Below are 13,585 nucleotides of genomic sequence, written 5' to 3'. Positions count from 1 at the left end.
CGGCATTTGATTAGCAAGTACCGCATGAAGCCGGCGACTGCGGAAGTCCGATGTCAACACGAGCGATGGCTATCGCAACGACCAGACCGAAGGGCTGCCTACAGATACGCTCCATCCAGGGAACGCAGCAGCGCTGCGCTGCTTCTGCCAGCTGCATTTATTTACTAATCACTCGTTAATGCTCAATCCCTTTAGAAACACTCACCGTGCCCTGCAGTTGATTACTGTGTAAAAAAATGCGCGATACGTTAGTTTTTCTATTGATTGCTGTAAGTCACGTGGTCCATCTTGCGGGATCGATATATGGCGCATAGTAACGATGTCACCGTGTATCAACTACCAAGCAGTATTTTTTCCATACAGCATTTTGCGGAATAAAAAGATTTTTTTAATCAGTTGTGTTTATCTGTCCGGCACAGGCCTTGGGGACTTGTCGAGCGCAGTACGAAGACGATCGCCGGCCGCCGTATGAAGCAGAGGCGGGCCGCGGCCGGCACGGGCACCGGTCGCAGCATCCCGAGTACGTGCGCGTGGAGGTGGAGCTGCTGAAGATGAGCAACGAGGGCGCCATCGACCACAAGAACGCCTACTGCGACCTCAACGGCAACGCCTGCGACCCCGTCGTCCTCGCTTCGCTCGACACGTAAGACAGCTATCCATATTATATTTATACAAGGCACTTGTATGCATACATGTTGTATTCAGATATATTTTTATACATGTAAATGCAGTACTAGTGCATGTACTTTTATATATATATATTATAATATTATACAGACACATACAGTGGTATATTTATTATACAGGGAGCACTCGTTCAAGGAGTGGCCGGGCCCCTCGGACCCCGCCTTCTGGAGCGAGGTGTTCCGCGTGGACAACACCAACAGTCCCACCCTGAACAAACTCCTCACCAAGGACTCCTGCGGCCGGCCCTTCCGGGTGAGTCAGTACATCGAGCGTTCGTTGCACAGCCGCACTAACCAGACGGGGCGTTGCAGAGCGCGGTGGCCCGCGTGATCGCCGAGGACCTGGACCACTGGGACGCCCGCACCTTGATCAACCACTGGCAGTGCCCCGTCACCAAGGCCCTGGTGGCCGGCAGCCGCGACGCCGCGCAGTGGAGCGGGCCGCTGCCCTGCATCTCGCGCTATCGTCCCGTCGAGGGCAAGGACGTCATCACGTAAGCAGACTAAGCACCGGCAATTATTATTATTATTATTATTATTATTACTCAGCGCAGTAGCCATAATTCCATCAACGAGGCTCTTGGAACACTGTTTTCCTAACTTTTCATTTTTTTTCGGTTCTCATAACGTCATAATTAACATTGCAGTTTGACCTTCCGCTACAAGGCCTACCAGATCGCGCCCGGCGAATGCCAGAGCAATCCCACCTCGACGCTGCGCCCCGGGGCGGTCACCATGACGACACGGACCACGCGGCCGCCCACGTCCTCCCGCAAGACCGTCTGACCGCCAACTATCATCCCATCACGTCACCAGTTTAATCAACTGTTTTTTTCTACACTGCCAAAATCTATCCACTGTCAATGAAACTAATCATATGAACAGTCGGAAGAATTTTTAACCATATTATGTCAAATAAAAGAAACCATCACAAAAAGCATTTAGTCACTTACATTCTCGACTCTCTTCCGCCGGGAATAAATTAACACACCACAAAAATTAACAGTAATCCACGCTCGCTTACAATGGGATCAACATGAACATTTTCACAGCACAGCACAGTTCACGGGGAAGCCAAGACGCCGGAGTGGAAAGTTAACCGTTAATAAATTCCGTAAATATTTTGCCTCGGTTAATGGTCATTTTAGTGGGGCGCGACGGTCTTCTCCTGCGCCTGCAATAATCGCTGGTGGTGGCGCGACGCGGCGTAGTGCCGTCGGCCGGTGAGCTGCAGCATGGCCTCGGCGTAGGACTTGGGGAGGACGGTGCGGACGGGGGCGCCGGAGGAGGCGCGGAAGGTGAAGTAGAAGGTGTTGGTGGTCTCCATCTTGCGGGTGGCCGGGTCGATCACCTCGGCGTGCACGCGCATCTGCATGTCCGCGCCCTCCGTGAACACCAGCTGCAACCAACACAGTCCGTGTAGCGCGCTGTGTAAGAGAACAGTCGAACAGGTCAAGACAGGCTCACCCGCGCCGACATCATCAGCAGCGAGCCGATCTCCACCGGCCGTTTGAACTTGATGTCGTCCACGCTCAGCACGTTCGGCCGCGACCCGCTGCAAGCGACAACCACTTAAACAATTTCAAAAAAATACTGATGAATGGATAAATACGTACAAAAGTTTAAAAAAATTAATAAAAATAAATAGCAATTAATATTAGTCATTTAATAAATATAAATAATACGAGTAATTAGAAGTGATGGTCGTACCCGTAAAGCCAGGCGTTGGACCAGGCCAGCTCGAAGGCGTTGCGCATGAGGAAGCCGCCGAAGATCTTGCCGTGGATGTTGCGGTTCTGCGGATGACAGATGTGCACGTTCTTCAGCACCGCCTCCTCCATCCACACCGAGTTGGCCGGCTTGACGCGCACCGAGAACACCGACTCCCTGGTCACGAACAATTTAAGTAGACTAATGCCACCGGAAGCAAGTACCGGCAGTAAACAACTGACTTGGGGTCGACGGTCTGCAGGAACTTGTCGTGGATGATGCGGCTCTCCTCCGGGTTCGGCGGCAGCTTGAACAGCGAGTCCTCCGCCCACTGCTTCCGCGCCGTGTAGCTGGCTGTCACCACAATAATCTCCATCAATACAAATGCACGAATTAATCCGGAAAAAAAGTTATCACACGTCACACACATAAATAACACGAATTAATCAAGAAAAATTAATTAAAAATAAAATTAAATTAAGAAAAACTTCGTAAAAAATGATGGGATAGTAACAGACCTTGACCGTCATCGTACAGGGCCTGCTCCTCGTCGCCATCCGGTTGCAGCGGATTGAGGATGGCTTTTCTGCGGAAACACAAGAGCTCTGCTTAATACCACCGTGTTGCGCAGCCTTCAAAAAATTATGTCAAATTAATTGGAAATTAACCTGAAATCAATGTGAAATTAATTTGAAACTAATTGGGAATCCATCTGAAATTAACGTGAAAGTAATTCGAAATTAATTGGAAATTAATTCGAAATTAACTAAAAATTAATCTGCAATTAATGTGCGATTAAAATCCAAACTAATTTGAAATTAATCTGAAATTAATTGGAAATTAATTGGAAATTAACCTGAAATCAATGTGAAATTAATTTGAAATTAACTGGAAATTAACCTGAAATCAATCTGAAATTAATGTGAAAGTAATTCGAAATTAATTCGAAATTAACTAAAAATTAATCTGCAATTACTTTGCAATTAAAATCCAAACTAATTTGAAATTAATCTGAAATTAATTAAAAATTAATCTGAAATTAATGAGATTCAACTGAAATGGCGACGTACTTGGAGTGGACGGGATCGCGCGCGACGAGGACGAAGCGGGCCTCGAGAATGTGGTCCCATCCGGGGCCGTCGCGTTTCTTCTGCTCCATGAGGACGAGCGCCTCGGCGGAGGACTGGCCGACGTAGGAGACTAGGCCGCGCAGACGCATGTCCTGGTCCGTCGGCAGCTGCCGGTTCTCGATATCTACCCAACAGTAACCTCCAACACTGGTAACAGCAGGCGAGGGACGCTCTTACCGATGCGGTCGACCATCCCGGTGACGATGCCGAAGGGGGAGCGGGAGGGGTCGGGGTTGCGCGGGAGGAGGGTGTGCTTGTACGCCAGCCACACTGCCAATTATTATTATTATTACTATTATTATTATTATCGAGCAGACAGGCGCACCGGCAAAGGTGTCGAGGTCCTCGAGGAGGCGGCCGAAGCGGACGCGGTGGAAGGCGTTGTGGTACTGCTCGCGCACCTCCAGGTCGCGCCCCAGGGGGATCACGGCCTCGTCGTAGCTGTCGAAGAGGCGCCGCGGGGGCAGCTCGGCCTGGGAGTGCGCCAGGTAGGAGGCTAGCTGCGAGCGGTCGGGCCGGGGGCCCTGCGTCCTGCAACCACCCAGCCATCAAGTTATCAACGCACCCATTAGGTTGTTGACACTGACAGTGAGCGTACCCGAAGATGCCCTCGTAGCCCACCAACGACTTCATCTGGTCGCGCACTACACAGGACACACACACCCCGTTAGCCCGTCACGCGTCACCCATACACAACACGGTTATGACTGCGACGAAATGAAGGAGGAGGTAGGGACGCACCTTGCGCGATGGTCTGGGGCTCGGTGTCGCAGAGGTGCTGCGGACGACGCAGCGCCGTCGTGTGCACACTGCGCCGTGCCCACTGCACCGCCCTCCAGCTCTTCCCGCAGGCCATGGCTCCACGCAGTCGCAGCAGCAATCCAACGTCGCCAATTCTTCAACAGCAGCAACAACGCGTCCCTGTCAGGATCAGCTTCCAGCCTTCAACTACGTCTCACTCCAAGATTCAGACGATCACGAAAAACACTGACACCACCTTCCAGATCACAGCACTCCACTCTCCAATCTTCCTCTACTGTTCTTACAGAGTCTTCCTACGAGCTACAACATTCCGCGCAACATGCTCAGCACTGCCAACAACAACATTCCAGCATTTGAAATATTCCCTGATTTTCAAATAAATCTCCACATGTTCGTTTTGGAAATTGCGGATTTTGTCTACTTGCGACCGCCCACGGTGCTGCTGCTCCGTTGATTAACGTACAATAGCGACGATTTAACGTTCAATTTTATTACTTAACGTACATTATTAATTCTGCATTTTCTGCTACATATCTGTAGAAGTATGTACAGACTACAGAGTATAGGTAACAAGAAATTACACGGAAATTAAATTTTCATTTCCGCCGAAGTAGCATATGAGTGAACAGAAAAGAATGACAAAAAATTTACTGTTGTATTTATTATGCATATAAATTGCTCGGAATACGGTTTCTTTACAAAATGCTGACAAGAAACCAGATTGCTGCTGTAAGTACTGTAGTTACAAAAATAGCAATGGACTTGGCTGGAAGCCTGGAATTAATGAATCTGTACGCTGCACGAGAAATTACTCATGACAGACAATAGGGAATTGTTGGGATGTGTGCGGGCTTTGCGTGGGCTTATCAGGAGGCGAAAGGTCACAAAAACTGATTGCGATAAGCGGCGGCCGCATAATGGCTCACACCACCGCATTCCATTCCGCTGCACCGATAGCGATACCGCTTGGCCTGATAACCACTGTCAAGGGAGACTTATATAAAGCATTAAACATCCGCTATATTATTCCCTGCGGTCGTACGTGTCTCCTGAAAACATTTAAATCAGCCAGTTTTAAAGCGGTGCCGACATTTTTAGAAGGTTGACGATATTAAAAAGTTGCTAATATTCGGATAAAAATTAATTGTAAAATGGCGGCGCTTGGAAATTTCGCTGTCGTGCTGGGACTGGTCATGGCGATGGTGGCCGGGAAGCAGATCGCCTTCCAGGACTGCGGTACGGGACAAATATTCACCATCCTACTCTTGCTTACGTGCACTGTAATTATAACGTAATTACATAAGTACCGCCATTAATTGAGGAACGCGGGTATCGCTGAAAACTTGGTTTGTGGGAAAATACAAGGTGTACAGGAATTACTGCACAGGTTCCCAGGGCGCGCGGATCGTGGGGATGTCGATGACGCCGTGCGACGTCGAGCCCTGCGAGTTTAAGCGGGGCGTCAACATCGTCACCGAGGTGGACTTTGTCTCCACGGTAAGTTAAACACTCACCTTCACTACAGTTATAATTATGCCGGCACGTGCTTGTGCATAAATAAGCAGTTGGATTATTCGAGCGAATGATTAAATTGCACTTAACATAAGACTGACGAGTAATTAATATTTCAATGCATTTATATTGCATTTCTGTGTATTGATTATTTGTCGTTGGTCTAGGTGCGGTCGTCGCGCGCGCACATGGTGGCGGTGGTGCTGGCGGGCGGGAACGTCATCCCTCTTCCTATCGACGATCCCAACGCCTGCGACTTCATCGCCTGCCCCCTCGTCCCCGGCAAACTCAGCGCCCTCAGGGGCAACAAAACCGTCCCGGCCGATGTTCCCCCGGTAAGCTGTCATGACACTTAAATAGTATATAGTATAAAACGCTGTAATAACATTACTATAAGCTAACAATGCAGGTGCCCATTCCCTTGGCCATGCAGCTGCGCATCTTCGGCGACCGCAACGAGACCATCCTCTGCACGCAGTACGCTTTCAAAGTCTGATTATACCGCCGAAATATTTATACTGCAATCAGCAATGAGTTGGTGCGCCTGCAGAAATTAAATTTATTACTGCTTGTGTTTTTGGCTTTCGGTTATATACTGTACAGTACTAGTACCTGTAAACCAGCTCAATGCCGGTTTCAGCAGGATGTTGAATCAATCAATTTTAATGTAAATAAAGGAAACCTTTGAAGTGAAATCGACAAATCGTGACGGTACGCTACATAGCAATTGGTTACGCAGGGTGACAATTGTCGTAATAATAATCATAGTGCAACTTGCAACTTCGTTCTTCCCGGGATACCTTCATCCAGCCGACTGGATAACGGACTATTACAAGTAATTGTCCGTGGGATCTCCCACGCGGTACTCTGTACACGCGTATGCCGGTCCCGGCAAGGAAGCGTTCCGTCTAAAAATAAATTCGTTACTGCTGCACCATAACTGATCACCATCGTCATGCAGGCACGTTATGATCAGGGTGGACTGAAAGGTCACAGAGCAACGGAGCCGCCAACGTGCCCATTGTCAGCACCATAGTGGGGCGTTTAGCGGGTCACGTGCTGCAGATGTAGACGTATTCCACAGAAGGTCAGCAAATCCACACATTCGACAGAAACGCCAACCGCCCACATAATTGCCGGATGGAGCAGTCGAGGCATTGCATATATGCCGGCGCTGCGCTTAGACGACGCCGGGAGCGGCGGCTGTGTTGGGCGTTGACACAACACGAACCGCTTTAAACAACGCACAAGTGCGAGTTCAACTGCGCGGGATGATACTTGTCCTAGCAGGAACGCTACTTCCTACGGCGCCAGTTTATTTTGCATCCGTCTGGTCCGAATCGATGAATTACAAATTGAAATACTTTCTCGTAACTTATTCTTCATTTTTCTAATAGAAACGTTTCGGAGAAAGCTATTTTATCACGATAATAGGGAGAAAAATGTGAGTTTTTGAAACAAACGCTTCATATATGCGCCGGAAGTTGTTTTAGAATTGTCAGCTGAAGGCTGTTCGTGAAACATACACTACGTTAGACAGTTAATTTCCGTTTCCGAGCGCTGTGTTTGAAGCGAGCCTTTGATGGCAGCCAAAAACGTGTTATTAATAACCGCGCTCCACGTATTTAATTATTTATGTCGTCAACTTATGTACCGTATGTCGATTTGTAGGTACAGATAGATGAAGTTATGTCATGTCAATGTATATAGTGCATCGGTATATGTACCGATCCGCGTATACATGCCGTCAACGACTACGCCAAATATTGTTTTCCGGCACGTGGGTCATTGAAGCGTCGTTCCTGCTAATCCGGCATACAAAAGTACAACATGTATACATTGCAGACAATGCGCTGCTGGTTCTTTCTGTTGAGAGGGATGTCCCCGGTGTATTATGCAAGGTAATTAGCCGTGATCAGTGGGACGGCGGGGCGGGCGTTCCGGCGAGGTACGTCAGTTGCCGGGTGACTGGATACCGGCAGTGAATGCAAATGCCGGGTGTGGACACCGGCATAACCCTACCGAGTGCGGCCGTGCGGGAAAGTGTGCAGCTTAGCCGGTGTCGACGGGAGCAGGCAGCCGGGCGATAATCATACACCGCTCTCGGCGCTGCCAGTATAACCAGTATATATCTATCCCGGGGATCGCAGCGATGGTATTACTAGTATAGTGGCCCAATCAGTGTACAGTGTAGACGATCACGGGGCGAAACCTTAGACAGCCCGACCGGCATCCGTTGTGGCAGCATCGCGGGAGACAATTGTACGGTGTAGCTGCGATTTCTTGCCATCTGGCCGCGCCACACGCACCCGTACGTGCTCGCTGATTAGATTGCGATGGAGAGCGGCGCTGTTAGTATGTTGATGCGATATCCATCCGCTGGGAAGTGCTTATTCTCACGCTCTCTGCATTCCCGCATCACCCAGCCTCTCCACTCTAATTGCACTATGTACCGTGCAAACGATGCTGTTTATTTATTTTTTATTCTGCGCAACGCGGCGCTGCAGCCCGGCGAATTATTCTGATAACAAACTATCCGCTGGTTTCTGATTGGGCGGTGGCGGTGGTGAATTATTGTGATTATTAAACAGCCTGATCGCTGATTGGTCGGTGGCTGTGGTCAGCGATGGTGACCGGTGCCAACGACAGCGCTATAGCCGTACTGAGTGACGCGGCGCGGCTGACCAATCAGAGCGCGAGCGGCTTTAGCACGGATGCGGCGCTGGCCAGTTCCATGTACTACCCGGATCTGTCGCAGATTGAGCAGGTGCGGCTGGCCTGCATCGTCGCCTATCTGCTCCTCATCGTCGCCGCCGTCACCGGCAACGGACTGGTCCTGCTGACCGTCACGAGGCAGAAGCACTTCCATAATTCCCTCAACTTCCTCACCTGCAATCTCGCCGGTAATAACTGCTTTATTGTACCACAGTAATAAGAATAAGAAGTCCTAAAATTTGATTTCTGTAAATTTAATAATCATGTAAAAAAATAACTGCGTCGGATAAAAGAATAATTTAAATTTTTCCCATACTGTTTTAATAATAAGGTTTTAATACTAATGGAATATATCAGAATCAGACTATATCAGAATAAAAATAATAGTTGTATATAATTATCTTCTTCCTAATAAATCTCATACGTCAGTTAGGACTGGACTATGAAATAATATGCTCATCATAACAATGATGGTTTACATAAAGGAAATTTGTCTAATGCCGGTAACGTGTCTCGCCAGGAAGAGAACAACGACAGTGTCCCGTTGCGCATTTTCTGTGTAATGATACTGGCATTGCACAATGCCGTTGAGTCCCTTGCATGCCACCGTAGTTGTGCATTTCACTGTTTGTATCTTTGTGTCAGCGGATAAGAATAGTTGCGATGTCACCGGTCAGTTGCGCGCCAGTACAATACGCGATCGCGTCAGTACGCTCCCTTTACCGGCGCACAATCAGCTGGCCCGAATCGAGTGAACATTCAAAATGCGCATTGCGGCGCGGACGGAGATACTGGCGTCCGGTGAGAGTTGCGTGCGTGGAGCGCCAGTTTGCGGCACTTTCCTTTCTTCCTAGCCTGCTTAGTTATCCCGCCAATAACATTGGCGAGACCGGATATCCGGCGCACACTCGCTACACGCGGCCGGGGCAATACGTTGTTGACACTAATCAATTACTGTCAACGCCGAGCGCCGGCTGCGCATCCACTTAATTAGAGCGAAGCCGACGCCGATCCCCACAGTTCGCGAATTGCGTTAATTTGTCATTTTTCTGTATTTGTTGCAGTGTCGGATCTGCTGGTGGGAGCCTTCGTGGCGCCGGCCAAACTGCTGGAACTGACGGCCCCGTCGCGCCTACAGTAAGTCCGCCGGATGATGCAACATCGCAGCATTGCGCAATAGTGGTCGAGCCGAGTGTCCGATGGCCGTCGCACGGCACTAATTAGTAATAAGACAGTGCATGTACATGATACGTGAGCGGAAAGCCGAAACGGACGGGTCGTATTGCCGGCTCGGATAGCGGAAGACGGGTAGAATTATCGCCTGACATGTACACTGGGCGTCTTTCGATGACCTTTAGTCGCACCGTGGTTACTGCGATATCACGAGTGTTTCAGCGCACGCAGTGTTTAGCAGAAATATGATACTTGTATCTGCAGTATACACCTGACGCTTACCGACGTATGGTGTTATATAATACGGGCAGAATGAGCGAATATACTCGTAGATACATATACAGAGTACGAATATTGCAGGATCTTCGGACCGGTGCTGTGCACGTGCCTGCAGTTCACGCAGTCCATGACCATCTTCTCCACCATCATGACGCTCCTGCTGGTCGCCACCGAGAGGTACGTGGCGTACACGGCCGCTGCAACAGAGCTGTAGCGCGTCGCAAACATTCTTCTCTTTTTACTACTTAATGCCGGTGCCCAACGCGCCCCTTTCCCTGTCCCTTTCCCTGGCTCGCTTAAAATAACTGTGCGTTCATGACGGTATTCTCTTCTGACCGTTGCGGGAAAAACCCGCCGTACCGGCGCAGGACAGGAGCGTCTAATTTTACCGGCAAGAATAGGTGTTTTGCAATTACTTAACGCTTCAACGAGAAATGCTCAATCAGGCTGTTTCCGCACGTGCACCTCTCCATCCAGCCTGATATAGTGCGCCGTTATGTTCAGGCAAAGAAAATCACAACACCGTCAATCCCGGCTCACTGCACACCGACAACGCCGCATCCGCGTCAGCCCCGTTAATTGCAATTACACCGGCCCGGGCCAGCTGACGCGGATCCGTGTGGCAGCGCATCCATTGCGTAATAGCCAGCACGTGTGCGGCGTACGTAATGCGCGGATGGGGGCGGTTAGAAGGTATCCGCGCCGACACCGCTCTCCGCTGTTGATTCCGTCCCACTGCATGCCCCGTTGGAAAGTTTCTTCTTCCGCGAACTCCCCTTGTTTTCCTCGCCCCGTTTCTAGCGTCCCGCGCGTCGACAGTAAAGCCGGCCAGCGCGCTGGTGAGAAGCGGCAATTAGCGGCCGGGGAGAGTAGGCGGAAGGCATGTACGGCTGCCCTCACTAATTGCCGGCATGCCGGCTGATTATCATGCCATGCACATCGACATAATCTACTCGAATAATCGAATAACACCCGGCTATCCACCGATCTCTCCGCGAAATCTGACGTAGTTCTCATCGAGTTTCCTTGTTATGCGCCGTCTAGCGATACACGCATCTTATAGCGCTATAAATTAAAGGTCACCGACGACAATCTACATATACGCGTATATAATATTAAACTTGTATTAGCGACGCACGCATATTATAGCATTATAATTAAAGGTCACCGTTGACGACTGTATAATCAGCAGCGTGCATATATGTACAGGTACCTGGTGATCGTGCATCCGCTGCGGCTGCGGCGTTTTAAGAAGAGCCGGCGCACGCGCGTCTTCCTGTGCTGCTCGTGGTTGAGCGCGCTGCTCTTCAGTCTGCCCAATCTGATCCCGGCGCAGGACTACCAGCTGCAGCTGCACAGCGACTGGGGCCGGCTGGACCGCGCCGGCTGCTCCGACGGCTACGACGCCGTTAATCCCCACTTCCGCAAGGTAAGGAAATATACTGTACGTATTACTGATAAATATTTGTACAATAAATTATTACAAAGCAAACAGATAAAAAGCTTAATTTAAAATCCAAGAAAAAATTAAACAAAAATAATTTGCCTTCAATTTTGGCGCAGGGATATTTTTGCTTCCTGGCGGTGACGCTATGGCTCCTGCCGTCCCTGACCATCTCCTACGCGTCGTGGCGCGTGCGGCAGGCCCTGTCCCTCAAGGAGTCCACCAAGGCCCTGCTGCAGGAAGAAGCCGCGACGGTGGAGACGCCTCGCCCGTGCCGGCAACCCGTCCGCACGGCCTCCCGCTCGGGGCGCAGCGTGCAGGCGCTGCAGTACCAGGCCTCCAACCGCCGCAAGGTGGCGGTCATGATGCTCATCGTCAACGTCACCTTTCTCCGTAAGCCCAGAACATCCAGTTGTCAATCACCGCGGTGACCTTTCTGGGTTTCTTTTTAGTGTGCTGGTCACCCTATTTCATGGTGACGATCATCACGCAGTTCGGCACCAACTTCTTTACCGAAGGACACTTTGTAAGCGTTGAAGCAAAATGCTCCGATAAGCAACGATGAAAACAATAATATTGTGGTGTCCCGGCAGTACTTCACGATGCTGCTGATCAACGGCTGCGGCTTCCTCAACTCGGCGCTGAACCCGGCCATCTACATGCTGGCGCCGCGTTTCCGGCGCAGCTGCTGCAGCACCCTGTCGGAATTATGCTCCTGTCTCCGGCCACTCGATAGCCTGGAACGGCACGCGCCCTCCGACCCCTTCCTGCCCTCCTACAGCCTCAGCCTGGAGACCAGCTGGGATCAGCAGTCAGCCAGTCTGCGCTCCTCCCCCTGCAGCCTGCACCGCAGCCGCCTGACCCTCCCGCCCCGGGTGCCGAGCGGCAGCTTCCGCAGTCTGCAGAACACCCGCGCCCCGGCGGCCGCCGACGGGAGTGCGCGGACCCGCAGCGTCAGCTTCCGGCACGCGGTGTACCACCCGCCGCGGGTGGCGCCGCAGCACCCACCCATCCGGATGAATTCCCAGCCGATGGGTCGGAAACGGCTGGCCGTGTCGACGCTGTCGACGGGGTCGGGAGAGGACAGCCGGTGGCGACGGCGGCGCATGTCCTGCTCCGTGCCCAGCGGCCTCGACGTACATATGGGAACGCCGCGGCAGGCAAGTGACCACGGACAACTCCTAACGTAACTATGAATGCATAGTCCCGACCACTCGGCTTGCGGTTGAATAAATAATAACATAATAAATAGTAGAATAGGTATAAAATAAAAAAATTATTTTCCGATATGTCCAGTGTATACACATGACCTTTTGCATAGCGGCATAGAAGTTGCCTGCCATTGTGGTGCTTTGCTGACAATAGCCAGCGACGATCGGAATTACTTATAAATATTACTGAATTAATAAATATAAATATCGCAATTACTAAGATAAGTATTACTAATAGATGCGACACATATCATAATAAATATTTATGTAACCGGTTGGCGCTTTTGCAGATGGCGGTGCACATGGGATCCGGCCAGTCCAGTCGGACCCGTCTGGACATGTGATGATGGCCCGCTCACGGCATGACCTTTCTCGATAACGAGAAGATTTAGCGCACAACGCAGGCTGGCTGCAGCGATACGGCGGCAAAGTCCGCAGCTGAGAGTGTTCACTGTTCACGCTTGCTCGTGGAAACAAAGGATGATGCCGGTAGAATGTGATGCCGTGTTTGTGTCCACGCGGAGCTAATGTCCAGGACCCGGGTCGTAGACGAGACCGGGATTATTCCCTTACCTTAGTATTAGTGTCTGCTAATGTTCGTTTAATTATGCGAAGCAATACCTGGCTTTGTCTGCCAATGCGGTTAAAAACCGTTTTGTGGCACATCATAATTAAGTATGTGAATTTTATACAGTAAAAATTTGCCACTGCTTTTGCGTTGTACTCTTCCCCAACCGGATACAAATCATTCGGCTGCAGATCGACGAATGACATTGTTATAAAAAAACGTGTTTCGTACACAAAAAGCGGATTGTTTGGTATACTCAGGCCTTTCGTATTCCAGACGTCTGCACGGTAGGAATTCGCACCCGAACAGCCGAGCACGGTATTCTCCGCGTTGGGCCATGACAGAAACTTTCAAAAACTGATTACGCGATATATATAATTGCTCCTACACGCCAC

At 50.3% G+C, this 13,585-nt stretch overlaps 4 protein-coding genes across 4 annotated transcripts; 3 read left to right on the top strand and 1 right to left on the bottom strand.

The window, feature by feature from the left end:
• Positions 1–123: 123 nt before the first annotated feature.
• On the top strand, positions 124–1,637 carry LOC129599782 (uncharacterized). The gene is made up of 5 exons (XM_055498106.1): positions 124–269; positions 420–643; positions 807–939; positions 999–1,180; positions 1,334–1,637. Exons 1-5 carry the CDS (start codon positions 237–239, stop codon positions 1,470–1,472), a joined length of 711 nt encoding a protein of 236 aa, XP_055354081.1. The 5' UTR covers positions 124–236; the 3' UTR covers positions 1,473–1,637.
• Positions 1,471–5,049, bottom strand: LOC129599777 (acyl-coenzyme A thioesterase 9, mitochondrial-like). Its single transcript, XM_055498098.1, has 10 exons — positions 4,268–5,049; positions 4,125–4,170; positions 3,852–4,057; positions 3,704–3,796; positions 3,467–3,650; positions 2,915–2,982; positions 2,639–2,750; positions 2,397–2,573; positions 2,154–2,241; positions 1,471–2,085 (listed from the first exon to the last, which is right to left on the bottom strand). The coding sequence occupies exons 1-10, from the start codon at positions 4,380–4,382 to the stop codon at positions 1,831–1,833; spliced, it is 1,344 nt and encodes a 447-aa protein (XP_055354073.1). The 5' UTR covers positions 4,383–5,049; the 3' UTR covers positions 1,471–1,830.
• A 253-nt stretch (positions 5,050–5,302) lies between these two features.
• LOC129599760 (NPC intracellular cholesterol transporter 2-like) lies at positions 5,303–6,489 on the top strand. The gene is made up of 4 exons (XM_055498072.1): positions 5,303–5,524; positions 5,676–5,785; positions 5,968–6,135; positions 6,210–6,489. Exons 1-4 carry the CDS (start codon positions 5,440–5,442, stop codon positions 6,294–6,296), a joined length of 450 nt encoding a protein of 149 aa, XP_055354047.1. The 5' UTR covers positions 5,303–5,439; the 3' UTR covers positions 6,297–6,489.
• A 1,499-nt stretch (positions 6,490–7,988) lies between these two features.
• LOC129599763 (QRFP-like peptide receptor) lies at positions 7,989–12,966 on the top strand. The gene is made up of 8 exons (XM_055498075.1): positions 7,989–8,703; positions 9,580–9,652; positions 10,049–10,144; positions 11,177–11,396; positions 11,531–11,804; positions 11,864–11,937; positions 12,005–12,571; positions 12,913–12,966. Exons 1-8 carry the CDS (start codon positions 8,427–8,429, stop codon positions 12,964–12,966), a joined length of 1,635 nt encoding a protein of 544 aa, XP_055354050.1. The 5' UTR covers positions 7,989–8,426.
• The last annotated feature ends 619 nt before the right edge of the window (positions 12,967–13,585 follow it).

The sequence above is a fragment of the Paramacrobiotus metropolitanus genome, unplaced genomic scaffold (assembly GCF_019649055.1).
Source record: "Paramacrobiotus metropolitanus isolate TYO unplaced genomic scaffold, Prichtersi_v1.0 Parri_scaffold0000154, whole genome shotgun sequence".
Taxonomy (NCBI): Eukaryota; Metazoa; Tardigrada; class Eutardigrada; order Parachela; family Macrobiotidae; genus Paramacrobiotus; species Paramacrobiotus metropolitanus.
This window is presented reverse-complemented; position numbering and strand designations above follow the sequence as displayed.

Bases quoted from the DNA above. Each gene is read 5' to 3' on its own strand.
- LOC129599782 (XM_055498106.1), top strand. From the start codon at position 237: ATGCGCGATACGTTAGTTTTTCTATTGATTGCT. The intron at 270-419 runs GTAAGTCACGTG...TGTCCGGCACAG, and splicing joins TAGTTTTTCTATTGATTGCT to GCCTTGGGGACTTGTCGAGC. The intron at 1,181-1,333 runs GTAAGCAGACTA...TTAACATTGCAG, and splicing joins GAGGGCAAGGACGTCATCAC to TTTGACCTTCCGCTACAAGG.
- LOC129599777 (XM_055498098.1), bottom strand. From the start codon at position 4,382: ATGGCCTGCGGGAAGAGCTGGAGGGCGGTGCAGTGGGCACGGCGCAGT. The intron at 2,574-2,638 runs GTCAGTTGTTTA...GTTCGTGACCAG, and splicing joins CTGCAGACCGTCGACCCCAA to GGAGTCGGTGTTCTCGGTGC. The intron at 2,086-2,153 runs GTGAGCCTGTCT...TGTTGGTTGCAG, and splicing joins TGCTGATGATGTCGGCGCGG to CTGGTGTTCACGGAGGGCGC.
- LOC129599760 (XM_055498072.1), top strand. From the start codon at position 5,440: ATGGCGGCGCTTGGAAATTTCGCTGTCGTGCTGGGACTGGTCATGGCG. The intron at 5,786-5,967 runs GTAAGTTAAACA...TCGTTGGTCTAG, and splicing joins AGGTGGACTTTGTCTCCACG to GTGCGGTCGTCGCGCGCGCA. The intron at 6,136-6,209 runs GTAAGCTGTCAT...CTAACAATGCAG, and splicing joins TCCCGGCCGATGTTCCCCCG to GTGCCCATTCCCTTGGCCAT.
- LOC129599763 (XM_055498075.1), top strand. From the start codon at position 8,427: ATGGTGACCGGTGCCAACGACAGCGCTATAGCCGTACTGAGTGACGCG. The intron at 10,145-11,176 runs GTACGTGGCGTA...ATATATGTACAG, and splicing joins CTGCTGGTCGCCACCGAGAG to GTACCTGGTGATCGTGCATC. The intron at 11,805-11,863 runs GTAAGCCCAGAA...GTTTCTTTTTAG, and splicing joins CGTCAACGTCACCTTTCTCC to TGTGCTGGTCACCCTATTTC.